Source organism: Chrysochloris asiatica, unplaced genomic scaffold, assembly GCF_000296735.1.
Source record: "Chrysochloris asiatica unplaced genomic scaffold, ChrAsi1.0 scaffold00288, whole genome shotgun sequence".
Lineage (NCBI taxonomy): Eukaryota > Metazoa > Chordata > Mammalia > Afrosoricida > Chrysochloridae > Chrysochloris > Chrysochloris asiatica.
The window spans coordinates 1,546,446-1,558,931 of NW_006408806.1; the positions used below are offsets into that span (position 1 = coordinate 1,546,446).

General features: G+C 41.8%; 1 protein-coding gene across 2 annotated transcripts in view; it reads left to right on the forward strand.

The window, feature by feature from the left end:
- Positions 1-3,111: 3,111 nt before the first annotated feature.
- Positions 3,112-12,486, forward strand: part of SEC24D (SEC24 family member D) — a 166,912-nt gene continuing 157,537 nt past the window's right edge. Inside the window, exons 1-2 of one of the 2 annotated variants that reach the window (XM_006874588.1) lie at positions 3,112-3,344; positions 5,636-5,794. In XM_006874588.1, coding sequence (XP_006874650.1) covers positions 5,677-5,794 — 118 coding nt within the window. In that variant the 5' untranslated portion in view covers positions 3,112-3,344; positions 5,636-5,676. Of the gene's footprint in view, positions 3,345-5,635; positions 5,795-12,486 lie in introns of those variants that run through there. The other variant, XM_006874587.1, reaches the window with a different exon arrangement.

Below are 12,486 nucleotides of genomic sequence, written 5' to 3' on the forward strand. Positions count from 1 at the left end.
GTGTGTGAAGAGCAGGTTTGTAGTGCTGTAGTGTATATCTTTTGGTTGGTTGATGCATGGAGGGGATTGTAACCATGGCAATGAAACAATATAGGATAGGATGAATGTAAAACTAACGTTCTCCCATGTAAACTATCACATAATTCACATTAAAACATTAAAAAAAAAAAAAAAGGATAGCTAGGAGTGTTGGTGTGGCTCTTTAGGATAAGCACAGTTAACTACAAGGTTGTTTGATCAAATCCACCAGCCACTCCTCAAAAACCCTATACAGAGTCACTATGAGTGGGAACCAACTCGATGGCACTTAACAATAACCACAAGAGATCTGCAAGTTCCACATAGTGTCTTTCTTTCTCAGCTCTTTCTTGGGTACAGGTAGCTGAGCCTTGAAGTGACCCTATGTAAACACAACTAAACACTGCCCAGTTCTACACCATCCTCAAAATATTTGCTATGTTTGAGCCCACGTTGTTTCAGCTACTATGCCAATCCTCTTTTTTGTGGACCCTGTACTTTACCAAACCTGATGCCATTCTCCAGAGGACTGGTCCCTCCAGATACCATATCCAAAGTAGCAAGAGGAAATCTCGCCATCCTAGCTTCTTCTAAGGAGCATTCTGGCTCCACTTATTCTAAGACAAATTTGTCATTCTTCTAGCAGTCTATGATGGAGTCAATATTCCATAATCCAATGGCATCAATTCTACTTTGATCTTCCTTATGCACTGTCCAGCTTTTCCATGCACTGTTGTTGTTAAGTGCCATCCAGTAAGTTCTGACTCATAGCAACGCTGTATAGGGCTTCAGGGGACTTGCTAGTGAATTTGAACTGCCGACCTGTAGTAGTTATTGTTGTTGTTAAGTGCTGTCAAGTCAGTTCTGACCCATAGCGACCCTGTACAGGGTTTCCAAGGCTGTAAATCTTTACGGGAGCAGAATGCCTCATCTTTCTCCCACAGAGCGGCTAATAGTTTCGAACTGCTGGCCTTAAGGTTCGCAGCCCGATTCATAACCACTACGCTACCAGAGCTGTAGTTCATCCAGTGTTTATTCTACAGCTACCAGCACTGTAGGACTCCATTACATGCATACAAGGCCACTAAAAATATCATGGTAGAGATCCCTGTTTTAGGGCAAAACCAGCCAACCTATTTCATATTGTTGTTAGATGCCTTCAAATCAGTTCTGACTCAAAGCGACCCTGTGCTAAACAAAACAAAACACGGCCCAGTCCTGCACTATACTCACAATTGTTTCACTCGAGGACTAAAGTGAAACAACAATTATGAGTATGGCACAGGACCAGCAGTGTAGCATTTGCTACTGCCACCGTGTCAATCCATCTCATTTGAGGTCTTCCTCTTTTTCACTGATCCACCACTTTACAAAGTATGATGTCATTCTCCAGGCACTGATTCCTTCTGATAACATGTCTGAAGCAAGAGAGACGAAGTCTGACCATTTTGGCTTCTAAGAAGCATTCTGGCTGTACTTCTTTAAACACAGATTTATTTGTTCTTCTGGCAGTCCATGTTACTTTCAATATTTTTCTCCAATACCATAACTCAAATGCATCAATTCTTCTACGCTATTCCTTATTCATTGTCCAATTTTCACATGTATATACGAGGCTATTGAAAATACCATGGCTTGGGTCAGGTACACCTTAGCCCTCAAATTGATATCTTTGCTCTTCAACACTTTAAAGAGGTCATATGCAAATTTGCCTAATGCAATAGGTCGTTTGATTTCATGGGTGTTGATTGTATATGCAAGCAAAATGAGTCTTAGACAACGTCAATCTTTTCTCCACTTATCATGAAGTTATTTATTGGTTCATTTGTGAGGGGTTTTGTTTTCTTTGCATTGAGGTACAATACATACTGAAGACTGTTCTTTGATCCTCATCAGTAAATATTTTAAACCTCTTTGCTTTCAGCAAGCAAGGTTGTATCATCTGCATATCAAAGGTTGTTAATGAGTCTTACGCTAATACTGATGCCACGTTCTTCACATAATCCAGTTTCTCAGATTAGTTGCTCAGCATATAGATTGGATAAGTATGGTGAAAGAATACAACCCTCTTGCACATCTTTCCTGATTTTAAACCATTCAGTGTCCTCTTGTTCTGTTCTAACAACTGCCCCTTGGCCTATGTCCAGGTTTCTCATAAGCACAATTAAGTCATCTGGAATTCTCATTCTTCGCAATGCTGTTGATCGCTTGTCATGATCCACATAGTCTAAAGCCTTTGCATAGTCAATAAAGTCTGGTATTCTCTGCTTTTAACCAAGATCCATCTGATGTCAGCAATGGTATCCCTAGTTCCACGTTCTTTTCTGAATCTGGCTTGAATTTCTGGCAGTTCCTATTTCATAAAGAATGAGTATGTAGCCACAACTAGGACTAAACGGAAATCTAGCAAACCTGGTGTTGTTGTTGTGAAGTGCCTTCGAGCGGATCCCGACCCATAGCGACCCTGTATATGGTTTCCAAGGAGCAGCTGGTGAGCTTGAACCGCCCACCTTGCAGTTCAAAGGGCTTGGCAGTCTGGAGCATTAACCCACAGCGCCACACCAGGACTCTACAAATCTAGTACAATGAAAATACTTCAGTAGGGACATTGCTTCTCTCTGCCTCTCCTATTTTACACCTTCCCAGGCTGCCTCAGGAGTTCCTTCTTCAGTAGTGCATTGCACGGGAGTATGTCATCAGTAAGTGTACTCCTGCCAGATTCGCTCTAATCTCCGTATGTCTGGGATGGTGCATTTTCCTGTCTATATCGGCAGGGCACTGCCCTGAATATCGTAGTTACTGAAATATGCAATGAAGGAAGGATTGAACCTACAACCTGTTGAATGAAAAAATGAACGAATCTTAAATCCGCCGTCCCCTTCTATGCGGGTGCTTCACGAAGGTTATGTTGCTCTGACTTAGTGACAACTTTAAAATCTTTGACTTGTAGGAATAAAAACAACCACCACCAACAAGAAAAAACAGACAGGAAAGAAGCAAAAGGAACGGAGGACGCGTGGCCGACGCGGACCGGTTAGGCGGCGTCGCCCCGCCCTCCGCGGAGGCTGCCTGCGCGCGTGCGTCGGCGGGAGCGCGGCTGCCGGTCCTAGCCCCGGCGCCGGGGGCGCGCAGCCGGGAGTGTTTGACGTGGCAGTTCCCAGCCCAGCTGCAACTCCGTGCGTGAAACGCGCCTGTGGGGACAACCGCCGGGGAAAGGCGCTGTGGGAGCAGCGGCCTTAGCGGGAGCTGGGTCAGCGGGGGCCACCGGCCCCAAAAGCAGAACCACAGGCTCTCAGAAGCCCGGCGGCGGGAGGGAGCTGGTCCAGGTAATGTCTCGCCCGGCTGCGCTCCTGCGGGACAGCCCCTTCCCCTAGGACATCTGGAGTGGGGTGCTCGGTTCTGGTGGGGGGTGGCGAGAGGCTGGATGCTCTCGAGTAGCCGGGGCCGAGGGCGGAAGAACTCATACCTTTCTCCTTTAGCGGGTTCGCTCAGTTTAATAATGGGAGGGGAGAGGTGGGCGTGGACATTTTTGGGGGGCCTGCCCCCCGCCCCAACCTTTGTGTCTGGGCGTGCTTGAACTGCCCGGTTAGGGTCTCATTAGCCACCGTATTCCTCTGTCACTGCGCGATTTTCTCTTCGTATCAACTTAATTTTCTCCTTCCTGGAGGAAAGGGATGTTTGAAATAGTCATAGTAAAAATGGCAACTGTATCTTTAAGCTTTGGGACATCCCGGGAGTGAAATGGATTTGACCAAATTCGAACTTGGATGGGGTGAGAAGTGCACCTTGGTTAGAATTGCCTATTGACAGTGGACCGGAGTAGGGGTAACGGTGATGGGGGGGGGGGGTCCGCTCTGGGATTGGAGCTCCCCAGGTTTCCACCCTAGGCCTGTTCCTGCCAAGTGGCTGTCTGCCATGTCGCCGCTGGAAGCTGAGTCAGGTTTCTCTAACTTGGTGCTCTCGGTGAGGAAGTTTGACGTGGCAAACTAGGTTGATTAAGGAAGCAAATTCCTCCCAGAACAGTAAAGAGGGTTCCAACTGCTTCTTGCTCTTTGGAGTGAACATCCCTGCCTTTCTTCTGTCACTCAGCAACAGGTTGCTGCGTAGGTGTGTTAGTGCTGACTTCCTAAATGTGCTTGGTAGGATGAGCTTGACCAAAGCTCAGGCTGCCACGTCTCTCTCTGCGAAGTGGGAGGAGGGAAAAAGTGTTGTCAGTAACAAAGCAGACCAGCAGTTCTTTGCCTACTCCACTCCTCCTTACAGGTCTTCCCTTCCAATTAGAAGAAAGTGATCTTAACAATCTTTTTACTTAGTCACTTTAATTTTAGACTGTTACAGTTTGATTAGAAAACAAAATCAGATGCAGAATTTGAAATGCCATTTTCTGAATATGCACCTACTTTAAATCTTAGCAGGTATCATTGATCTTTTACCTTAACAGCAAATGGAAGAATATTTTTTTGTGTGCTGGATGAGGAAACCAGAGAGAAATTGTAAATTCAGTGTTTTATATCTAGAAAGGTTCTTAGAGGTTTCATTTTATAAAAAGGAACCTGAGGACCAGCTTATTCTAAGTTGCCCAAATTGACAGGTTTGGAAGGAGAACCTACTTCTCTTGTCAAGCTTCAGAGCTTTTTCTAACTTGTTAGGTATTTTCAAATGGTCCACCTTATGAAATGTCTCTTATTTTGTGAAAACTTGGAAAAAAATAAAAAACTGAAAGCAAATTGGTGTTTAGGTTCTGAGCAGAATCAGTATGAGGATGTAGTATTTGTAAGTGTTTGTGTGTATCTGTACACCTACAAGACTACCCTTTTTTCTTAGTTTCTTATGCATATGTTTTTGCATATGTTTTTAGAGGTGTGGGAGCATCTAAATTCAAATAGATTGCTGACATTTGAGAAACCACTGACAGTTCCTAAAAGCTTTCAGGCTGCCACCTGGCATAGTTAAAATATGGTTCATAGACTAATTTCATATTAACTTCTTTATCTTCTGTAATATTTATTGGACTATTGATTTCTCTTTGTCCTAACTGCCTGATTCAAATGAGTGATTAGAAGAGCACTATAAATACAGCAATCAAAAACAGACTACTGGTGATTATGCTGGTGAGTCAACTAAATGACTTAAGATGATTGATTGTCCGTGGTGTGTTCTGAGCTGAAATGGGGCCAGGGGTACTAAAGGCACAACATAGGAGGAACACTTATGCCACACTGTCTGTGAAACAAGCAGCTTCCAATGGAAAAGTGACTGGTAGTTATCCAGGTTCCATTTGCCAAGAATTATTGAAGTGATTTACTGAGTTTCCTACACCTATGGTTATATCCTCTTTAGAGGAGGATGATACAATTTATCATATTGTAGAGGAGTCCTGGTGTGGTGCTGAAGGTTAATGCTCTGGACTGCAAAGTCAGTTTATACCGCAAGGTTGGCGGTTCAAGCTCACCAGTCATTCCTCTGAAACCCTATACAGAACTGACTTACGGCATTTAACAACAACGACATTGCATCTGATAATTATGACTCTTCTCAAACTATCATAAGTATTTATTTATATTTTTAAAAGGCACTCTTGCTGACTTTGTTTTGTTTTGTTTTTTTCTTATTTCAGGATTCTTTTGTGGAATTATCCTTTGGAATGATATTTTCATAATGAGTCAACAAGGATATGTGGCAACACCCCCATATTCTCAGTCCCAACCTGGGATAGGTCTTTCACCACCTCATTATGGGCACTATGGTGATCCATCACATGCAGCTTCTCCACCAGGTAAAGTACATTATTTTGATTCGTATATAATTAGCATCTTCTAGGAACAGAGACATTAGATGTTCTGGAAAAGAACTTTGAAGGAGTTTAATGGTTATTGTATGATACACTGGCTTAAGATTTCAGGGTTCTTATGAAAGGCCCTTATCAAAGCGTGTATCAGCAACTCAGTTATTACATGGAACTAAACATGTTCCATTTTCAAATATAGCTTAAGTAAGATGCACTCTTCTGAGTGTTTTGCTTTTACTGTTTGTAATTAATTAGCATTGTGAGGTTATTGTGTAAACATTCAGGGAAAACTGAATTAAAATTACTGCATGTGAGAGATAAAATAATTATTTCCTTTTTCTGTTGTTATTGAAAATATATGCAACAAGAACATGCACCAGTTCAGCAGTTTTTACATGTATAAGGGGTCGTCACAAAAATTCATGGAGAAATACCATTACCCTTTAAGTCCATTCTCATGAACTTTTTCAAGCCCCATGGCACAATTCAGTGACATTGATTGCATTCTTGGAGTTCTGCGACTGTTCTCACCCTCCTTTTCTGAGTTGTATCTCCCCCATAAGCATAAACTCATTGCCCTGTAGGGCTTCTGCTTAATCTTTCCATAGTTTAATTCCATATAGATGGTCATTAAAAGAGCATAATGTTCAACGTAGACATTCTTCACAAGTTAAAGTAAGTTTTAAGAAGACTTTGGGAAATACTTTTGGTTTAAGGTTTAAAGGTGATCTCAAGGCAATAGTTTCAGGGGATCTTACACATCAGTGGATCCAGAAAATCTGGATTCCATGAGAATTTGAAATTCTGTTCTGTATTTTAACCTGTTTGATCAGGATTCTTCTATGGAATCTTTGATCAAAATGTTCAGTAATAGTAGCCAGACACCATCCAGTTCTTCTGGTCTCATGACAAAGGAGGCAGTTGTTTGAAGAAGAAATTAGCCACACATTGCATATCCTCTTGATTCTCCTTTCTCTGTTGCTCCAGGTGAACTTGTTGTTGTTTTTAAGTGTCATTGAGTAGGTTGTGACTCATAGCCATCCTCTATAGGATTTTCAATGAGCGCCTGATGGGCTTGAACTGTCGACTTGGTGGTTAGCAGTCCAGTGTTTTATCCTTCAGCCCTGCACCAGGATTACACCCTGCATCAATAGAAACCAGTGATAGTGCTTTAGATGGCTGCTTGCAAGCTTTTAAGACCCCAGGCACTATGCAATGAACTAGGAGATAAAACAGAAGCAGTAAACATGTTACTAAGCCGATGAACTGGCATGTCACATGAAATCATAACCTCCAAACCAAGAAACGGATTCCGATGAGGTGTTTGGTTGCACATAAGGAGCCTCAGCTATTGTTGTTGTAAATATATGTATTATGCAACTTTTGCCAGCATAACTTTTTTTTTTTTTAAGGTTTTTATTGTAGATTGAGTGAAAGTTTACAGGGCATATCATCAGTTTTACATTCAACAAATCATATACTTTGTTTCATTACTATGATTATAATCCCCTCCATGTACCATCAGTTAACAGTGTTTTTCTCTATCCACTTTAGATTTTTAAAAAACACACAAACAAAAAATCCCACGCAGGCATATATAATAATTTACATCTCCAAAGGGCACATTCTGACCTTGCAGCTCAAACTGACCTTATGGTCCAGTGCTTATCCTACAGCACCATACCAGGACTCCTTCTTAGGCCTTCATTATTTGACCCATTTTTGTTTTCTAGCTCCTGTGCCACATTCCCATACCCTCTACTCCTGTAATACTAAGCTGAGTCATTTAGACATCTTTTTGCCTTTGTCCCTTGTGTTGAACTCCACATGACCAGAAAGGCGCCAGGGGTCCACTTTCTTATACTAACAAGTTTACACTCACACTCCTCCCTCAGACTCAGTTGAAGTGTCATGCTTGTGGGCAGTTCCTGACCATTATTCCTCCTCGAGCTCAATTAGACGCCCTCTTCTTTGGTGTTTTCATAACATCTATGTAGAGCTCAATACCATTCACTAATCTATGTTATGATAGATAAGCCAGGACCAGAGAGGCACTCATTAAGAGTTTATTCCATGAATCAATTGAAGGACAAGCTGCAGCATTCATCATAAAACTATTCTGCTGCTTACCAATATTTTAAAAAGCTGTCTTTGTTGAATTAACTTCTCCATGCTTTAATTTAAGCCATGTTCTCCCAGACAGATGGATACCAGGTTCTCATACTCTGTGTAAATATACTTTCCTATAAGTTACGGTGCCCTGTTTCATTATTTAAAGCTGTCATTCAGTCCCCCAGCCTTCATTCTTTTGTGCTAAATAACCTTATATCCTTCAGTCTTCAGTCATCATGTGTCTTCCTTTCCCCAATTTCAGAGATCCTTCTCTTGGTTTTCTGATAGATACAGGCAGCGTAGTCATAATCCTTTGATGTACATAGTCTAATATAGGTCTGACCAGTGCTAACTCTTGCATTGTACTTCTTACATACCTTTATGTGTGCCTATTAATTGTGTTTTACTAAAATTATTAGTGCTACATAAGGAATCCTGCTGTGGCGCTGTAGGATAAGCACTGGACTGCTAACCGCAAGGTCAGTGATTCAAACCCATCAGCTGCTCCTTGGAAACTCTTTACAGGGTTGCTAGACCTGATGACACTTAGTAACAACAACAATGCTGCATAATAACAAACTTAACAGATTCATTACTAGAGCAAAGTGGTCAGCACTGGTACTATAATAAAAAATAAAATAAGCCGCATCTCATTCCTTGTGTTGTTGTTATTAGCTGCTGTCTAATCAGCTCCCAAATCATGATGACCCATGAACTATGAGATGGAATCTTGTGTTCCATGGAATTTTCATTGGCTGATAATTCAGAAGTAGATCACCAGGTCTTTTTTCCTCATCTTTCTTGGTCAGGAAGCTCTGCTGAAATCTGTTCAGCATCATAACAGCTTACAAACCTCCACTGATCAATGGACGGTGGCTGGGCATGAACCTAGGTCTCCACATGTTGCTGCTGTTGTTAATTGCTCTTGAGTCTGTTCCTACTCATAGACACCCTGTATAGAATTTCCGAGGAGTGTCTGTTGGGTTTGAACGGCCAAGCTTGTGATTCATAGTCCAGTGCTTATCCTATAGCACCATACCAGGAAGAATTCTACCACTGCTCTCTCAGTCCTTACAGTACTTAATTATCCAGGGTGAAATACATTAAGTAAGTTATAATTATAGTTCAGGGGAAAACACTCTCATAAAAGAAGCAGAAGGATGTATAGAAGCACATGGCTGGGGCACCTAGCCAAGACTTAAGGATGAAAGGGACCTTTCTGAGGGAATAACCTGAAAAATGAGTGAGACTTGACCATGTAGGGAAACAGCTTGTTGGGGTAAAAAAGGCTTCTCTTTTGAGTACATTTAATGTGGCTTGACTAAGGAGCTCTGGTAACGTAGTGGTTACGAATCGGGCTGCAGTTCGAAACTACCAGCTGTTCCACGGGAGAAAGATGAGGCTTTCTGCTCCCGTAAAGATTGACAGCCTCGGAAACCCTGTACAGGGTCGCCGTGAGTTGGAACTGACTCCATGGCATGTAACAACAACAACAATGTGGCTTGACTATAGAGTGTGAGTAGTGTGAGTTGTCCCTAGTGTAGGAAGTGAGACCATCATAAGGAATTTAGGCTTCAAGGGCAGTAGGGTGCCAATGTAGACTTTGTGGGTGGCCCAGTTAAGCACTTAGCTACTAACCAAAATGTTGGAGGTTCTCACCCACCCTTGAAAGAGAGACCTGCCAGTCTGCTTCTGAAAGGGCACAGCTCTGGAACCCCTACGGAGCACAGCTCTACTCTGAAATGCATGGGCTCACCACAAGTCAGAATTGATTGGACAACATCTCGTTTTTTTAAGTTAGGGTGCCACTGAATCTGGGAAAGGTCATGATTCCTTGTGCAGTTTAGAGAGAGTTGTAGTCTACATTGGAAACTTTGGAGAGGGAATCAGGGCTGGACACACTGCTGTCTGGAGCAGGATTTCTCAACCTCAGTACTATTGAGCTTTGGAGCCAGATGATGCTTTGTTGTTATGGGGCTGTTCCGTGCCCTGTACTGTCTTTAGCTTCTGCTCACTAGATGCCAGTAGCACCCCTTTTCCCTAGTTGGGGCAAACAAAACTATCTCAGACATTGCCAAATGCCCTTTCAGGGGCAAAATAACTGCTGGTTTCAAGTAGTATCGGTGTCCTGAAACTAGAGTAGGGACAGGCTCCTTACGTAGGAGTTTATGTAGGTATACCGCTCTGAGTTTATCGTTGTTTATTTTAGATTAATATTTTTCTCCCACAAATGTTTTTTTAATTTGGTTTCGGTAGATCTAAGATCAAATTTAAGGCATGTTTTTCTGTGATACTATTTTGATCAGGGAATTTTTGCTGACAGCAGAATCCATTGTAATGGAAATGGGCTTTCTAAAATATATCTGGAAGCTAACAGAATACTTAGGGAGAACCAGTGGACCAAGTTAGGGACTATGCGGTCCAAAGAAATGCACAAGCCCACACAGAACTCTCTCATCAGAAGCCACTGCCTCCCTGCCTTAGAACAGCCTCTTCTGTCTTCAAGCTGGTCAGAGTCTTCTCCAGATGGATCACTTGGCTGAATCTGGAGTACACGACAACTTAAGTTGTAAGGGAGACTAGGAAATTGAGTTTCAGTTTTCTATCTCAGGACTGTACAGAAAGACGAACCTGAAGGGCATTGGAATCGGTGCTGAGTAATGGTGCAACAGTCAAACACTTGGCTGTAACTGAAAGGTTATCTGCTCAGTCTCACCCGGCAGCTCCACAGGGGAAAAATCTGGTATCTGCTCCCGTAAAGATTATAGCCTAGAAAACCTTATGGGGCAGTTCTCCTTTGTCGTATGGCCTCATGAGTTGAAATCGACACAATGACTCCTAAAAAGGTAGTCTAAAGGAATCTCTAGATTCAGTGTAAAACCTACTAACTGAAAGTTTGGCAGTTCAAATCCACCCAAAAGTACCTTAGAAGAAAGTATTGGTGATCTGCTTCTAAAAGGCCACAGCCCTAAAAACTCAATGGAGCATGAATCTGCTCTGAAGTACGTGGGGTCAACTTTAGTTGGAATCATCCCAGTGGCAGCTGGTGTTGATGGTGAAGGTAGTGTGTGTTTTCAAACACTGGATTAAGTACCAGTTTGTGATTTTAGATTTTCTTTTTTTTCTTTTGGTCCAGTATACTTAGTTTTTCTCAAAATGTGGTGCACCACTTTTAAAAGTATCAGTCATGTGGCCAAGGCACGACTATGACTTTTCAGATGACAGTGATACTGACTCCCCTTTGCCCTGGGAATAGAGTCCAAATGACACATGGGACTTTGCAGTCTGACTCAAACCAACCTGGACAACCTCTGCTCTGGTCATTTTCCCTCACAGTCTCTCCACACTTAGACTTTTGCCAGTCCACAATCACTCCATACTGTCTCAGGTCTTTGTTCAAACTTTTCCTTCTTATCTGAATCTCTTTTCTCATCTTGTATACCAGAAACACTCCTGATGATCCTTCAAGAATTAGCTTAAGAAGTTCTTCCTCTCTGAACTGTTGATTCCCCCAGGAAGAGTTAGGTAGTCCCTATGCATCTTACAGTGTCAACGCACAGTGCCGTAATTATTTGTTTACATAGTTATCTCTTCATGAGAGATCTTAGTGCCTCAGAGGTATGCTAAATGTGTGTTGTATAAATGCATGAGGTATCATTGCTATAGAGCTGATTTCCAAAATTAGAGAAGGTGGAGTATATTTTAGTAAGATTAGTGCATAGCATTTCTAACTGTGCATATCAGAACTGTTTTATGATTCTCTAGATATATATATATGTGTGTGTGTGTAGTGCATAGCATTTCTAACTGTGCATATCAGAACTGTTTTATGATTCTCTAGATATATATATATGTGTGTGTGTGTATATATATATATATGTATATATATGAGGGTTGCTGAGAAAATTGCTTTTAACTTATTTAAGAAATGAAAATGTTCTTAGTTTCGTGTAGATTAAAAATTGATCTACAACAGTGCTTCTCCACTAGTGATGATTTTTCCCCAAGGGACATTTGACAAGGTTTGGAAAAATTTTTGGTGGTCTCTGGTATCTGGAGGGTAGAGACCAAGAACGCTGGAAAACATCTTTACAATGCACAGAAAAGCCTTCCGGGTGACACACCCTCTTATCAAAACAAAGACTTGTTTGACCCCCTATGTCAATAGTGCCTACATTGTGAAACCCTGATTTAAAATTATTTTAAATTTAATAGCACTCTGATTTACAATTCACATTTGGTTTCTATCTCAAAATCAATGTGTACTTTCATTGCAATTTTTGTTTGTTGCACAATAAGTAATATATAAGGGTAAGTAACAAAGTATAGCAACAGGGATCCAGTTCATATATGCATGACTTTATTCCATACAAAATGTGTTTAAACATGCCTCTGCAATCAGTGGATGGCTGCAGACAAGTTCTCTCAGTAACACACTTGTCTTAGTCTCGTTGTTGTTGTTATGTGCCGTGGAGTCGGTTCCGACTCATAGCGACCCTGTACAGGGTTTCCGAGGCTGTAAATCTTTACGGGAGCAGAAAGCCTCATCTTTCTCCTGCGGAACAGCT